The 17418-nt window shown below is 41.4% G+C and overlaps 1 protein-coding gene across 11 annotated transcripts in view; it reads left to right on the top strand.

The window, feature by feature from the left end:
- Window positions 1-17418, top strand: part of Cpeb3 (cytoplasmic polyadenylation element binding protein 3) — a 185504-nt gene that overhangs the window by 114236 nt on the left and 53850 nt on the right. For all 11 annotated transcript variants that reach the window (XM_031390188.1, XM_031390186.1, XM_031390187.1 and 8 more), the window contains 2 exons: window positions 1061-1228; window positions 2002-2091. In XM_031390188.1, the coding sequence (XP_031246048.1) occupies window positions 1061-1228; window positions 2002-2091 (258 nt within the window). The remainder of the gene's footprint in view (window positions 1-1060; window positions 1229-2001; window positions 2092-17418) is intronic.

The raw sequence follows: 17418 nt of genomic DNA, 5'->3' as shown, positions 1-17418 counted from the left end.
AAACAAAAAAGAAAATAATTCTATAGGGATTTTGTTGTTGCTGTTGTTTTTGTTTGTTTGTTTGTTTGTTTTCTGAGAGATGGCATCACTATAGGCCAGGCTGGAGAGCAATTCACTGTGTAGACCAAGGTGGCCTTCAACTCACAGAGATCCTCTTGCTTCTGACTTCTGAAGTGCTGGTATTAAGTCCATCAGCCACCATCATCTGTATTTTGAGTGTGTGTGAGAGAGAGAGATTTAAAATACAGCCTAGAGTAATAGTGCTAATATGTCATAGCCATACCCACACTATACTACTACATCTTGACTTAGTGTTTCATTTACACATTCTGTCCAGTATTGTTAAATGTGCTTATTTTCAAACTGGAGTCTCTTTGGTGCCAGGAAAACTATCATGATTAAAGAAAGGAAAAAAATAACTTATGGGTACATTCTCCTTTTTTGGTTTTATGAGACAGGGTTTCTCTGTGTGTAGCTCAGACTCACAGAGATCCATCTGCCTCTGCCTCCCAAGTGCTGAGATTAAAGACGTGCACCATCATCCATCCGACTGGTTACATTCTTTTACTAGCATAATATTAATCCTATCTCTCCTTCTCCAGACCCCCTACACATGCACCTCCCAACTTTATATGGTCTTTTCCCCTCAATAAGTCAGAATCAAACTAGTGCTAACCACATTCATTGGGTGTGGGGTCCCTTCACCTACCAATGGACACTTCCCCAAAGAAAAATGATTCTCCCTCCCCATGCAGCCATCACCTGCCAACAGCTCTTCAGCTAGGTGTATAGTGCCTCTTTGATAAGGGAATGCACTTACTAGCCACAATGGGGATTATGAGCATAATGCAGTGATTTTTTTTACCAAGGAAAACAGATGCAGTTTTGATGCTTTGTCATTTCAGTGTTGTATGTAAACAAGGCTGTACTTGGTGATCTTCAGTTTTCAATTGGAAAAGCTATGCCTCAGGATACATTGTGTTCTATACAATGGACTTCTGCTACAGCATTGTTCTCTAGGAAAGCCATTCTGATTATAGAAACTGCTACTTTGTTTCAGGTCGGTCTTCTCTCTTTCCCTTTGAAGACGCCTTCTTGGATGACAGCCATGGTGATCAGGCCTTATCATCTGGCTTAAGTTCTCCCACTCGATGTCAAAATGGGGAGCGAGTGGAACGCTACTCTAGAAAGGTGTTTGTTGGAGGCCTTCCTCCTGACATCGATGAAGGTACCACATGCATTCATTAACAACTTTACAAGAGCTGGACTTTTGTGCATTGTGTCACCATACCCTGACACTTCTCCAAGCTAGCATCAGTAAATACATTGTGAATGTGTAATAAAATTAACTGTGATAAAGCTAACTTAAACTATTGTAGTTCTCATCCGCTTTGGATGTGCTATTAGACTCACTACATTAAAGTTGTAAGTGGCCAGAACTTCATTTTCCTCTAACTAGTTTACATTTATTAATTTGGGGTGATATGCATATGCCACAGCACATGGAGGGCAGAGAACAATTTGTAAGAGTTTCTTGCTCCCACATGCATCCCAGGGATTTAACTCAGGTTGTTAGACTTCATGGCAAGGCCCTTTATGCACCCAGCCATCTCTTTTTCACCTTTTTTTTTTTTTTTTAAGTACAGAAACATTCTCGGTTTTGGAAATCTGTTTTATTTGACATAAAGATCACCTGAGCTAGAACTAGATTTTTCTTCCAAGTTTCTTATTAAGTTTATTGGCAGTAAAAGGAAAGGAATTAGAGTTAGAAACATACTTTTCATGATTAGACGCTAATAACCAAATATACTCCCTAGCAATGGTATTTTACTCTGCAGATTTTACTTCTGAGAAATACTTTAGAAAAGCTCTTAAAAGAAAGTAAATGCAAAAAGCGGGGTGGGGGAGATTCCTTAAAACATTTTTTAATGAAAAGATACTTTATGTTTCTCACAATTGCAGGTTTTCCACATTTTACTAAATTCCTTCTCTGTTTTGTAGATGAGATCACTGCCAGCTTTCGCAGGTTTGGACCTCTTGTGGTGGACTGGCCTCATAAAGCCGAGAGCAAGTCGTACTTCCCTCCTAAAGGTAATGAACTCAAGATGTCCCTCTGTCTGTCAGATGCCAGACAGTTCCAAGTAAGACAGTCTTCCAAGTCTTGGGATAGCCATTGGCCCTATTTCCCTGAGTAAAATAACAATGATCATCATCGTGTATGTGTTTCACTTGGAGACACTTCCCCAGGAGTGTACTGTGTTCGATGACCCTGATTTTATTAACAGTGAGATTGTCTTTGAATCTGTTGTAGAAGAGCTTTTGCTAAGTTTATAGTTTCCTAGGGTTTTGAGGGGTGCCAGCAGTGGTAAAATATAAAAGTTAATTTTATGCGTATTCCTATAGCCGTATGATTTTTTTTTTTGAATAAATCTCACAATCCTGGGGTTTGGGAAAGCTAGTGGCTAAAGAATGACTTTATGCAGTATGCTCGTTATCTGCAGTGGAATGCGAAGTGGCTTGGGAGGTGGAGAAGTAACTAGCAAAAGGGCCTTCACAGCATCCCGCTTCTCTTAACTTGTGGGTGGTTCTCCTGCTCCGACAAATGGATCTCCTGTGCTCAGAGGTTGTTGTTGCTGCAGAACCCAGGGACATCTGTGCTGAGGCTCAGTTTGGGCATGTTCTGAGAACCATATAATAGAGTACTTTGGATTGAAGAGACTGGGTTTCTCTTTCCTCTGTTATGTTCTGCAGCCTGTGTTTCAGAGGTACGATTTATCTTGTCAGTGACACCCCTGAAAAATGACTTGCAATACATTATGTGTGCAACGTTCCTCATCACAAAAGGGAGAAGTCAGCACCTGGTCTTTCTGGAGCCCTGTGCAGGAGTCAAACTTGAATGGAAGCTTGGGGCGCCACTGCCTTCCTGCTGTGCCCAGTTCATCAGGATTTTGCTCTTGTAGCCATCTCCTCCATTGCTCTATAACCCACGAAAAGAAGTTAGCCACTAAAGGGTTACCTGTTGCTTTTAATATCTTCTGTTAATTTTTTTTTTTTTTTTAAGACATGCCTACTTTGCTTTGTATTCCAGGCTGGTAGTATACTCAGTGTATTTTTGCCCAAAACCTTCTCAGATGCTAGAGTTATAGGTGCACAACAGTATCTGGCTCAGAACATTTTTACATTTTGAAATTAAGCTTATTTCATCAGAAGAGATAAAAAAATCATTATACTGATTATTTCAGTGGGAAAATGTGTTCCCTACCCTGTGATACCTGAACTACACTATGTAAAGTTGTATATGTAAAGATGTTTTCTGGCCAGGTGTGGTAGGACATGCTGTGATCCAGCATTTTATCAATGAATGAATGTGTTTATCACATTGTGGAATACATCATACACTTTATAAAATGACACATGTGAAAGGTGTGTCTAAGAGTGATAGTTACAAAGCAGTCAAACAAAGATTTTGAAAACCATTCTTGCATAAAGTTGTCAAATGGGCATTAGAGAAATAAAAAGGAAATTAATTATATACATAGTCCCATTCAAATAATTATTCCAAGTGTATATCTGTGAGAAATACTCATTTTGATAAATGTCCTCCTTATTTGTATGTAAATTTATATGAAATTTTAAGGTTTTTTACATAGGTGCATTACATATAATGTATGCTGTCTTATTATCTACTCCCCCAACAGTATTAGTCTTTCTGAGGCCGACCTACATTGTCATTAATGACCACAGTTTATTAATTCAAGTCTGTGGGTGTTAGAGTTGTTTTCTCCCATAAATTATGCTTTTTAGTATTATATTTTTATCTTTTTTTTTCCTTTTTTAATTTTCTTTGTAAGGGGAGAGGTGCTGAGAATGTAACCAGGGCCTTCTCTGTACACTGGGCAACGGCACTGACTTAAAGTTCTGTCTTTATCTCCTAGAGTAAATTCCTGTTTCCAATCTTAGTACTTTGTTTATAAAACTCAGTCTTGCTGAGAGTCTAGGGAAATTATTCCTTTTCAATTTTTGCCAAGTTTATGGTTAAAAACAACACTTTTGGAGTTATTTTTTAACCTTCTTTACTGTCACATTGGTTTTCTTTTGTTAGACAAAATAATTCCTGATACCTTTTAGGTATTTTGTTTTTTTGTAAAACTTCTTTTATTTGAGTGACTTTTGTCTTTTAGATAGTTTGAAGTAGCCCAGGTTGGACTATAGCTGTAATTAAAAACTGTATGGTATTGGTACACAGACAGGCAGGTAGATCAATGGAATACAATTGAAGGCCCAAAATAAAACCACGCATCTATGGTCACTTGATCTTTGACAAAGAAGCTAAAACTATCTAGTAGAAAAAAGACAGCATTTTCAACAAACGGTGCTGGTTCAACTTGCGATTAGCACGTAGAGGAATGCAAATTGATCCATTCTAATCTCTTTGTACAAATCTTAAGTCCATGTGGATCAAGGACCTCCACATAAAGCCAGATACACTGAAACTAATAGAAGAGAAAGTGGAGAAGAGCCTCGAACACATGGTCACAGGGGAAAATTTCCTGAACAGAACACCAATGGCTTATGCTCTAAGATCAAAAATTAGATAAATGGGACCTCACAACATTACAAAGATTCTGTAAGGCAAAGAACACTGTCAATAGGACAAAGCAGCAACCAACAAATTGGAAAAAGATCTTTACCAATCCTATATCCGATAGAGGGCTAATATCCAATATATACAAAGAACCCAAGAAGTTGGACTCCAGAGAACCAAATAACCCTATTTAAAAATGGGGTTCAGGGCTAAGCAGAGAATTCTCAACTGAGGAATATTGAATGGCAGAGAAGCGCCTAAAGAAATGTTCAACATCCTTAGTCATCAGGAAAATGCAAATCAAAGTAACCCTGAGATTCCACATCACACCAGTCAGATTGGCTAGGATAAAAAACTCAGGTAACAGCAGATGCTGGTGAGGTTGTGGAGAAAGAGGAACATTCCTTCATTGCTGGTGGGATTGCAAGCTGGTACAACCACTCTGGAAATCAGTTTGGCAGTTCCTCAGAAAATTGGACCCAGTAATATCTGGGGATCCATCCCATATACAGTCACCAAACCCAGACACTATTGTGGATGTCAAGAGAGTTTGCTCACAGGAGCCTGATACAGCTGTTTCCTGAGAGGCTTCACCAGTGCCTGACAAATACAGAGGTGGATGCTCTCAGCCAACCATTGGACTGAGCCCAGGGTCCCCAATGGAGAAGTTAGAGAAAGGACTAAAGGAAGAACAACAATATCAACCAACCAGACCCCAGAGCTCCCAGGGACTAAACCATCCAAAGAGTACACATGGTGGGATTCTTGGCCCCAGCTGCATATGTAGCCGAGGATGGCCTTGTCAGACATCAATGGGAGGAGAGGCCCTTGGTCCTGTGAAGGTTCTATGCCCCAGTGTAGGGGAATGCCAGGGCCAAGGAAGCGGGAGAGGGTGGGTTGGTAAGCAGGGAGGAGGGAGGAATAGGGAGTTTTTGGAGGGGAAACCAGGAAAAGGGAGAACATTTGAATGTAAATAAAGAAAATATCTAATAAAAAAATAAAAAGTAAAAAAATATTTTAAAACTTAAAAAAAGAAAAACAAAAAGAAATATCTCAAGGCCGCACCTACTTTAACAGGGACCAAACCTGTTAATCCTTTCTAAACAGTTTCATTAAATGAGTACCAAGAATTCAAGTATATGAGCTTGTGGGGGCCATTTTCATTCCAATATTATAGAAACAGAAATAAGTTCAGAAGAGAATTGATTTGTCAAAGGCCATAGGTAGGACTGGGATTTGAGCTAAAACAGCCTGCTCTTTGAAGTCAAAGGCTTTCCTTCTTCCCTTCACCAGACAGGATCTCATGATGCTAGATTACACTAAGTATGCTGCTAAGTAGCCAACCTTGAACGCCTCCTCTACCTCCCAGGCTGGGAGTTACAAATGTCATGCTGATGATGCAATCTAGAGCTTCATGCATGCTCTACCATGGCCAGAAAAGACCCTACCAGATAAGCTACATCTCCCGCATCTCCCCCTATTTGGGGGAGAGGAATGTTTGAGACAAGGTCTCATGTAGCCCATTCTGTCCTTGAACTTTATATGTGCCTGAAGTTGACCTTGAACTCTTTAGGTACTTTGATTACAGGCTCATGCCAGTATACCTAGCTGCAAGTCCATAGTTCTTAATTGCATTGTAGTAGTGGCATTTAGAAATAAGAATGTTGGGCTGGAGAGATGGCTCAGAGGTTAAGAGCACTGACTGCTCTTCCAGAGGTCCTGAGTTCAAATCCCAGCAACCACATGGTGGCTCACAAGCACCTGTAATGGGATCCAATGCCTTCTTCTGGTGTGTCTGAAGACAACTACAGTATGCTCACATACATAAAATAAGTACATCTTAAAGAAAGAAAGAAAGAAAGAGAGAGAGAGAAAGAAAGAGAGAGAGAGAGAGAGAGAGAGAGAGAGAAAGAAAGAAAGAAAGAAAAAGAAAGAGAGAGAGAGAGAAAAAGAAATAAGGGTGTCCCTGAGATAGACATGTTCAAGACAGTCTTTAAGGCTGAGTGAAGTCAGAGCCTTGATCTTTTATAAGCTGAGTAACTTATGTTCACAAATACGAACTATAGACTGACTACCTGTAGGGAATTTCTATTCCATACCTCGATGGAAAATGATTAATCTTCCCAAATTTCATCAAAATAGGAGGATAGTGATTATGCTGCTAAGTTTCACTGTTGTGAAGGGATAATATGACCAAGATAACTCTTATAAAGGACAATAATAATTGGGGCTGGCTTACATTTCTGAGGTTCAGCCCATTATCATCATGGTAGGAAGCATGGCATTGTGGACAGACATGGAGCTGAGAGTTCTACATCTTGATCGGAAGGCAGCCAGGAGAGGACTACCTTCTGTAGGCAGCCATGAGGGGGCTCTCCTCCACACTGGGCAGAGCTTGAGCATGAGACCTCAAAGCCTATATACACATAGACGCTTCCTCCAACAAGGTCACACCTCCTAACAGTGCCATTTCTCATGAGCCAAGCATATTCAAACCATACATATGCCTTCATGTGATTTCTTATGCTTAAACAAGAAATTGTAGGTGGGATATTTTGCATAGTACCCAGGTATTACTGAAGGATTACGTATTTGAGCAGAGTAGTAGTCTTCTTAGTTAAGTTATGAAGACCTAGGATACTAGCAGTGAGATATTACAAGAGTAGGGGTGAAGAGACCACTGGTTCTGGTGTTGGAGATGATGGTGATGGTCGTGATGGCAGTAGGTGCAATGGCAGGGTATGTTGAAATTCCTTCCACTAAATGGTATGCTGACTGGCATTGTTGATCAGAGGGAAACAGGTTGGTGTGTTGAAGATTTGATTTAGAGTGTGGTCTGTCCTCATATCTGATCTGAGAAGACATTCCTAATAGGTATTTGGTTTATAGTCAGACCATGGGGAGCAGAGACGGGGTTGGAACTGCATGTGTCTCAAGTCATCTTTTTTGAGAAGGGAGAGGAAAATGAAGAATGGATAAGTAAAGTTTATAACAACAGTTACTAAGATCATGAAATAGAGATGGCTATGGCCTTATTGTCAAATACCTGGTATTATAACTACCCAGTAACTGGAACGAGCAGTAGAACCAGAACAAGACAATCTGGCTTTCATTGAGCAAGTATTCCTTTATGAGCAACAAGAATGATGGTGCCTCCTCAGCAGAGCTCATCATCAGCATCTTTGTTTCCTTGTAGGAATGCTTTAGCTGCATACATCAATCTGTCTGTACATAGGGCGGGGAGCATAACAGCTGAGATCAGTCTGTGTTCACACTTAAATCTCATCTCCCCACAGCATCTAATGGCTTTTGTTGGCTGCTTCACATATTCCCTACCCTAATTTATTTGCTTGCTGGCAATTTAGCCCATTAGTAATAATACTTATGTTCATGTATCCTTGTCTGTGTTCTTTTCTTTCAAGTTGTTTCCTTTAGGCTAAATTAGAACTACTTAACTAGAGATGAAACTCTTAATGATGTCACATGGTTTCCCAAAGCAATCTCTCTGTGAAGTTTATGCTAATTTGGACATCTGCACCAAGTTTTCTCTTTAGTTCCAAGTCAGATAAATGGCACATTGCAGCTGTGAACTCACCTTTTTACTCCTTTGTTTGGCAAATAATGGACCTCTGCAGAAGCCAGGGCCACATTGGTTTGAATCATGTACCTGAAATGATTCAGTCTTTTTTCAATCCAACCTGATTGCTGAATCGTGGTTGCTTCCTGCCATGACTGCCCATCTTAGCAGAGTCTCATGGGGGAGTTTAGAGTGACCTTGAAGTCCTGATGGCTTTGAGCACTTGTATTACAGATATACACCACTATGTCCAGCCCTACTATCTTTAGAACAGGACAGAAGAATTCTCTCAGAGCAGGGGTACTTCCTTTTTCTGAAACTCCTCACTCAGGCTTCTGAATAGGATGCTCCCTTTCCTCCTTCAGGTATCTGCTTAGATGTTGTCATCTTAAGAACAGCAGTCTTTCTAACTTCTGTACCTAAAGTAGCCATCCATCTACCCTCTACTTCCCCTCAGTTCTTTTGTACCTCAGTCTACTTTTCTTTGAGGCACCTGTTCTCCTCTTTCCAAACTAGAATGTAAGAGCCTGGTGATTCTTCTTTTTCATTCACTGCTCTATGCCGAGCACCTCCTAATCCTGGCACACTTGCCTTGAATATTTTTTTAAATGAATGAACTACAGCTTTGTAAGTGACGAACAGTTTCATTACTTGCTCAGAGAGTTGAAATCCATCACATCCTGGAACTGGAAAGTTCCTTAAAGATCATCTTAGTCTAACCCAACTTCATTTAAAGCTGAAGTAGGAAGAAGAGAAATGTCTTTTCATTAGTGTGCAGTTCGTTTTGTTTTGTTTTGTTTTTTGTTTTTTGTTGTTTTTTGTTTTTTGTTTTTTGTTTTTTTTCCAGAAAGGGTTTCTTTGTGTAGCCCTGGCTGTCCTGGAACTCACTCTGTAGACCAGGCTGGCCTCAAACTCAGGAATCCACCTGCCTCTGCCTCCCAAGTGCTGGGATTAAAGGTATGTGCCACCACTGCCCGGCTAGTGTGCAGTTTTTATTAGACAGACTTGAACCTGGAATATCAGTAGTTGGTGTTATTTTACCTAGTAAATAAAGGAAGTGAATTTTTTAATTCATTTTTGCTTAGAAGGGAAGGCATGCTTAGGCTATATATCCTTGTCCTCTGTTGTTCTCACATAAGCTGGAGTCTTTCCAAAGAGCTGTCTTAAGCTTGTAGGAGGTCTGAGTTGTCTTTTGTCCATAGCTTACCTACAGGATTCTGCCTCCCTGGTGCTACCCCACCGTTTATGTTCCTGGATGAGTTGCCTTATGGTTGAGTTCTTCACCTGGATAGATCACAGATACTAAGGTGCTAGCTCAGGTCACAGGCGTGGCTGTAAGTGACTAGAGGAGTATAAGAGGTATCAAAGAGGCTGTAGTAGGGGTGGCAGGCAGCTCTGATGTGTGCACTGGGAGCTAATCCTCCATTGCAGTTTTTTTCTGTGAGTCACCTCCCGTATTCTCATGTTTCTCCTTGAGTGCCAGAGAGGAACTCTGATTAGTCCAGTTTGTGTGTTAAGACTTGGCTATAACATAAGTTATCCCCAAGGTAGAGAGCCCTGGACTTCTTGACTGCTTAATAAATGAGACGTTTGGTCTTATTTCTGTGAGCACAGAGCTGTGAGTATCCCATCTAGGAAGATAACTTGGCCCAACAAATGTAGTGGTAGATACTCAGTATAACTTCTCTCAGTATCTCCTGGAGAATGTCTCTTGTCCAAAGTTGCTGCCTCTGGAGCTATAAAAATGTCTCCCCACCCTGGACTTTCTACTTTGGTGCACGATGCAGCTGCTCCTGATACTGCTATAATCTAACCTCTTGGGAGGGAATGGAACCTGTGGGACCACACAGAGAATCTAGCCAGAGAGAGCAACTGTACTACACCGTTGTTGGCTGAGGCTTCTGGGCAAACACAAGGGCAATAGCCAGCCTCAGATACTGGGCAGGAGATAGCTGTGCATCTCTGAAACCCTCCAGAATCTGAGATGCCAGCAATGGAGGAGGCTGGAATCTACAGCTTACTTGGGCAGCTGGTACAAGCTTTGTCAATCTGGGGCACAAGTCCAGGTGCACACAAGTAGAGCAGGCACTTAGTGTAATACAGAGTGATGCAGGTAAAGACTGCCTTCCACTTTCAGAGAAGCATGTACATCTTTTAAATATGCATATATTTTTATTCTTTTTTATGTGTGTGGTCATTTTGCCTGTATATGTTTCTGTGCTTGTATATCCATACATCATGTATGTCCTGGTGCCTAAGGACACCTGCCGTGTAGATGCTTAGAATCAAACCCAGGTCCTCTGGGAACACCAGCCAGTGCTCTTTTTTTTTTTTTTTAAAGTTTTATTGCATTATGATGAGAAAAGTTACATGATTTCAATTTATCTGAATTTGTTAACATTCAAAAACATATTTTAAGTAAATAGAATTAAATCACTTTCTTGTTTCCCTTTTGTACCCCAACTCCTCCCAGAGATCCCCTCTTCAATACCTACAATATCTTTTTTGTCATATTCTTTAAAAATTATAAAATATTATAACAATAAAAATTAGTATTATAAAACTTGTTTTATATAAAACAACAATCAATTTAGCAGTCTTATGCTTGTCTACAGCAATACTGAAAATACATACGTTTTTCTCAATATAAATTTTGTTTTGTTTTGTTTTTTTTGTTTTTCGAGACAGGGTTTCTCTGTGTAGCCCTGGCTATCTGGGAACTCATTCTGTAGACCAGGCTGGCCTCGAACTCAGAAATCCACCTGCCTCTGCCTCCCAAGTGTGTGTACCACCACTGCCTAGCCTCAATATAAATTTTAAATAACTCCAAACATATTAACTGTATATTTCAAAATACATCACTACTAGTATTTTTTAAATGAACATAAATATATAAAGTCTTTTTGTTTGTTTATTTGTTTTGTATTTAGTAGAGCTTAAAATCTTGGCTCTTACTGTGGTACAAGCCCAAAATAAGAGCAATTTTTAGACATTGGATTTCATTGTAATAAGGCTGTACTTCAATGACCCTCGGATCACCAAAGGATTTTACTTCCATTGTAGCTAAGCTGAGAGTTGACAGTTCTTCAGCCAGTGCTTTTTAGTACAGAGCTATCTCTTGAGCAGCAAAAGCATATGCTTTTGAGCGGCTGTTTCAGCCACAGTCCTGGAGTTCTCTATGCTACGCAAGCTGGCTTGCCTGCTGACCTTGTGACTAAGCCATGCAGTTGTGATGGTTTATGTAATACCAGCATGATTTGTGAGCCTGGCATAAGGCAGGCCACGTGGATTCAGATCCACTTTGAACCAGCCAGCTAAGGTGATACTGTTTGAGGGACACGAAAGGGACAAACAGGTCGTTGCGTGGCTATAGCGGGCTGGAGCATAGCACCTATTTCATTTTCCTTCAGTTGGTCTAAATCTGACTTTGGAAAGACAGGTTTGCAAATGTCATTTTTTTCCCCTTGTAGGTAATTTGAATGGAAATAAGTCAGTGTTGTTCTAGTCTCAGATTCCAAGTTTTTCCACCTTCTGGGTTATGTAAACTGATCAGTCAGGAAGCCTAGTGAAGTTAGCATGTATTTAATCTTTCACACTCTATAATAAATACTTTGAGTAATATTCTTTTATTTTCCTTTCATAAATGTAGGTCTTGGCTGACAGTACTAACACTCTGGTGAATTGTGAATATATTTTAATATTTTATATACTTGCAGTTTTCATTCCAGGGAGTAGTTTTCTTGTGAAAACATTGAAACTGAACTGCACTGTAATGAGGTGATTTTTCTCTTTGTCTTGTCCTGCTTAGACAGATGGAACAGCTTCTATTTTTACCTCAAGACCATAGTCCATTCCCTCTTAGACTGTTATTACACACCTGTCTTCTCAGCTCTGTATCAAAGCTGAACTGCACCCTTGGTTTTTGGGAACTGTTTACAGTTTGGGGAAGTATAGAGGAAGGAGAACAGCATTCGGGGCCTGTAAGCCACAGGATAAAGCTTGAACAGCTACAGAAACAGAGACAGCGTGTACGAGGTCACAGTGGTACACGCTGTGCCTGGGCAGAGGTGCTAGCCAAGGGCAGGTGCTTCGTCCTGGGAAGTTGTAAGCATGCCTCATGAGGACTCTGCTTGAAAGACAGCACCTGTCAGAAATGGAAATGAAATGCAAATTTGGCAGGTGAAGGAGAGAGGATGTTTCAGTTTTGGTCTGGACTCACTGTAGGGTTTTGGTAGGACCAAGACTGAAAGTATGATCACGAAAGAATATATTATATAAAAGGATTGGAAATGAGAACATGGGACTGGAGGAATGACTCAGTCACTAAAGTGCTTGTCATGTAAGCATGAGGACCTGATATCTGTCCACAGAAACTGCCTCCAAGGTCAGGCATGGTGGCAGATGCATGGGAAGGGGGAGACAAGAGGGTCCCTAGGGTTTGTTGGGCAGCCTGTTTAGCATAACCATCAAGCTTCAGGCCAGGAAGAGGCCACCCAAAGTTGACCTGTATCTTGTACAAATACACACACATGCACATACACATATAAACACACATGTGCACACAGGCATTCACACTCACACCCATTCATACCCACACAGGGGTGGGGAGAAGAGGAGGAGGAGAAACAGCTATGAGGAACTGTAAAATTTATTGAATTCTACCAGTGAACCTGGGTTGTCTTCTAAATATAGTAGGTGCCCATAGTCTTGAAGGATAAATGGTTATAGAGAGAAAATGTATTGTCAGCAAAATCAAGAACTAATCTAAAGACATTAAAGTCAGAGGAGAAAAGAACTTAGTGTCAGAGCTTAGGCCTGAGGACATGACTGAGGGACATGTCTGCTGAAAACACAGCTGGCCAGTTGTCTGAGGGTGAAGGAAAAGCAACCAATATGCGGACAGGTATCAGGCATTGGCTCAGGAAGAGGTGCCAACAGTTACTAACTATTTGACATTTAGCGTTGAGTAATTTAACCCCTGCACCTCAGGGTACTCCTCTGAGGTAGTGCCTCTCAGTGGATTTTCTCAGATTAGATATGATAGTACACACAAGCACCAGCACAAGCCTTAGGATCAGTAGGTGTTAAATAATATGCCCTGCATGAAAATGTAATGCGCAATAATAAAAAAAAATCACCCAACTGGTTTGGTCAGTTCCTCTTAAACTCCAGCCTGGTCTCAGCTTTCCCTGGTCAGGTGCTTATTAGAACTGACAGTGACGTGAAGGGACAGGCTGGCAGGCCTCACAAGGCTCTCTTTATGATGAGAAGGTGTACTTACATAAACAGCGTTAATGCTAACTCTCCACATCACTGCCCCGGCCTGCAGAAAGTGCTCCGACAATCTCCATTTTGGGGGTGCGTCCGTCTTCTTAGTCATCATCTTGCTTTCTTGTTCACTCCCAGCTGCTCCCACGCCTGTTCACCCACAGCCAGCTCACAAGAAGCAGTTGTTGGTGTAGTAAGAAGCAGAAAATGAGCTGGAACTAATTTGTACTTCAGCTCCAGGAGGTAAATGTAGTCTGACTCCAAGTGGCATGTTTAGGAATCCAGGAAGGTGAGCAAGTGCATTCGCAGGGCCATCTCTACATCTGAGCAGGGGCTGTGCACATGAGAGATCTGCCTCTGGCCTCAGAGTGTGCTTCTGAATGAAGTCTCGGTCATCTCTTGCTTACTGAAAATAGTCAGTCTTCTCTGTGTGAAGTTAAATTTTTAAAAACATGTTTAAAAAACTGATTCCTTGGATTTTTAATGCAGTTTCCTTTTTTAAGGACTTAATGTATTTTTTTCAATTTGTATGTTTGCATGTGTGTCACCTGTGCCTATGGACGTCACAGAAGACTTTGGAGCTGGTCTTGCCGGTGTGATTGTGAGCCACCTTAGGTGCTGGAAACAACCCCAGTCCCTCTGGAAGAGCAGCAAATGCTCTTAACCACTGAGCCATCTCTCCATTCCCTAATATACTTGTCTTTGGGTGAGATTTCTCTACTTGCCCCCATGAACTCATTGAATATTAATGGATAAATTCCTGTGCCTAGGGCACATAAGAGTTCAAGCCATTTTAGAGTTGAGATTTTCTAGTCTAGAAAATAAATGGGAGTGCTAGGTCTTCAGTGCTCTAGGCAGCAGGCAGGAGATTGCTGGTGTGACTCATTCACTCCAACTTCGAGTTCTAATCCAGAACTCACTTGCCCCTGTACACGTGAGTCTGACTCGGCCTGTCTATGCCATGACCTGCTCTCTTTCCTGAACTTGGAATGGCCTTGCTTCTTGGGAAAAAAAAAAAAAATGGCCCCCTCCAGCTCCTGCTCTGTAAATTCTCTGGATCAAACAAATCTGCTGCAGTATTTCTCACTAGTGTTCTGTAGGACATACCCATACCACCACACTATCGGTGAAGACAGTCATTGTTTGCATCCTTTTACACAGAAGATATACATCTTGGGTTTTCCAGGGCAGGGTCCTTCTTTGCTACTCTTCATCTTTATAGAGCCAATGCCTACCATCATGCTTTGCACTTCCTAGATATTTTTGGTTCTCTTGAAATGAATCCAAAGACAAACCTCCTGAGGCCAACCAGGTAAGTCTTCTGACCTGAAATTCAAGGTCAGAGAGAATTTTGAAACAGACTGGCTTGTGTCATTAAAAAAAGTCTGAACCCAGGCAGCTCAGGCTGGTGCTGCCCTTCAGCTCTCGCTAGGAAGGTTATTGGTGGTTAAGAGCCTTGGGTTTTGTGAGGTGAGAGAGAGTCCTCTGCCTGTCCGAGGCTTGGGTCTGTTTTTCTGGGGCTGCTCTGAGTTGATCAGAAGTCTGGTATGTTGGTTGGTCACCATTTTATAAATACAAACCAGGACACAGCCCCACACACTGGAGTTTTTTTCTCATTTGTGACTATTACTTGAAACAAGTAAATCACCAATAACATTTGAAAGGCCAGTACAGGCCAGGGCAGTGGGTCAGATGGCATGGTTGCTTGGATTTAGAAGTCTTCCTGGGCCTCCAAGGCCTGGCACCCATGGCCAGTTAGTTGCTGAGGGTATCCACCAGCTCTTGTAGGCTGTCTGATACTCCCAATGAAAGAACCGGAGTCTGAAGCAAGCCACAGAAGCAGTCTAGGCTGAAAGTGAATAGGACATCCTGTCTGCAGAGACTAAAGTTACAGAGACTTGGCCTTGCTAAGGAGTCTGCTGTCCTGAACTGGAGAAAGGGACCCACAAGATGGCCGTCTCAAGACCTACTAATGGCAGGAAAGGGATGAGCTGTTGAATGTCGTCATGGCCTTTGTATGTGACATCTGGCCAGAAAGCCTCAAAAACGTACATAAATGGGTAGAAGGAAGCGCCTGTTGTGAGGGGTGGCGCTGATGTCCTCGTGGGAGAGGAAGCCTCAGCACAGCTGGAGTTCTGTTCTTCATGACAGGCATTACATTAGAGAACAGCGAATCTAGCCTCTGTGCAGACTCGGTACGAATCTAAAGATAGCATCTAACTTCATATTTCTCAGAGACTTAACAAATTTATGTGATTTCCTGTGTCTTCCACTCAAGCATCATTTGAATCAGTTCTTTGAGGAAGAGATGAGCTAGTTTTCTCTTACATCTCCTTGAAGGCACTGTCTATGAACAGCAGTGAGCAGGTCTTTGCAGCGTGCGCAGCAGCATCCAGCCTTAAAGCAGCCTGCCTGACTGCAGACAGGGAACACTAGCAAACGTGCTAGTGTGGCTCAATCAATATTCCTAGGTGATAGGACTCAAGAACTCATTGTCTGTTGTTGTTTGTTGCCAAGAACCATCTAAAAGTCATTCTCACATGGACTTAGTTCTTAGTGACATTGGAATTAGTTTTATCTTCTGTTTACAGGAGACAGTGTTGATAATGGTAGCAGTGAGAGCTCCAGATCTGGCTTAGGTTTTAACTCCAAACTCAGCCCCTAGCTTTGAATCTGAGAATCCCTGGGGACAGGATAATGACAACTGAGATTACCCCATCAGGGGGCTTGTGGGAATGAGGTAAGTCAGGCCACGTTCCTAACACCCAAGGTCTGGGAGTTATGGTAGTAAGCTTGGTAATAATTACTATTTATATGGGGAATAAAATACTTAAAATTATAATAATAAAGGTATTTAAGGCCCCAGGAAGCTTTGTTTATGAAACTCAACCAATAATATTTTAGAGGTAATTTTTAATATGTTCTCAGGCATTAAAAGAAAAAGTCCTGAGCTGGGCAGTGGTGGTGCACGCCTTTAATCCCAGCACTTGGCAGAAGCGGGTGGATTTCTGAGTTCGAGGCCAGCTTGGTCTACAGGGTGAGTTCCAGGGCAGCCAGGGCTCCACAGAGAAACTCTGACTTGAAAAAACAAAAAAAGAAAAAAAAAAAGAAAAAGTCCTGTTAATTAAATTTACCATTCAAAAAACCTAGCCAAATAAAATGAATTGTGCCCTTATACCTGATCCTTAAGAAAATCACACTGCCAACTCATGCTTATCTAAAACTCCCTCTGTGTTCCAGCCCTGAACTTCTAACCTATTTGGTACCAGTGGGAAGTGAGGAATGTCATTCTAACTATACTGTGCATGACCCTTGCCACGGCAGTAGCGCTGAGCACAAGCCCCTCCAGAGCCCACCTCTTCCTTCAGACTGGCTCTGAGCTGAGGCTTCCCTTGTTCACTGTGTCTTAGAAACCCCCATATACCTTAGTTGTCATTTCTGAAACTGGAGGCATTTGGTGAACTTGTGTCTGTTACTGACTCAGAGTACAGGAAATAAAGGAGAGAGGTTTTGGCCAAAACAAAACAAAGAAACCATTATATGTCTTTCAAACTAATAGAACCTGCCATCAAACTTGTGATTACAAGAACACTATTTATAGGTATAATTGGCTTTTATTAAGGGGCATATATTAAAACTAGCAAATAAAACTACATCTGTCAGTTCTCTCTTGGTGGAAATGGCTAATGATATTGAAAGCAGATATCCAGCTGGCTTAATGTTTGATACTGTTCAGCCTATCGAGTAATTTTAATTAAGGCTTATTTCCATATCTAGATCATTTCCATTTATTCACCACATACTTTGTAAATGCAAAGTAGAAAGGAGTACATATCATTCACTTGAGTTCCAATTTTAAGAGGTCATATACAGCTCAATGTTTGACCTGGCCTGCTGCAGGTCATGTTATTCAGGGGAATGAGGAGGGTCACAACCTGTGAATAAAGAATGGGCGAAAGAGAGATGACAGGACTCAAGGAAGCATTGC

Source organism: Mastomys coucha, unplaced genomic scaffold (assembly GCF_008632895.1).
Source record: "Mastomys coucha isolate ucsf_1 unplaced genomic scaffold, UCSF_Mcou_1 pScaffold21, whole genome shotgun sequence".
NCBI classification, from domain to species: Eukaryota; Metazoa; Chordata; class Mammalia; order Rodentia; family Muridae; genus Mastomys; species Mastomys coucha.
Note: the sequence above shows the minus strand (reverse complement) of the source record. Positions and strands in the feature narration are given on the sequence as shown.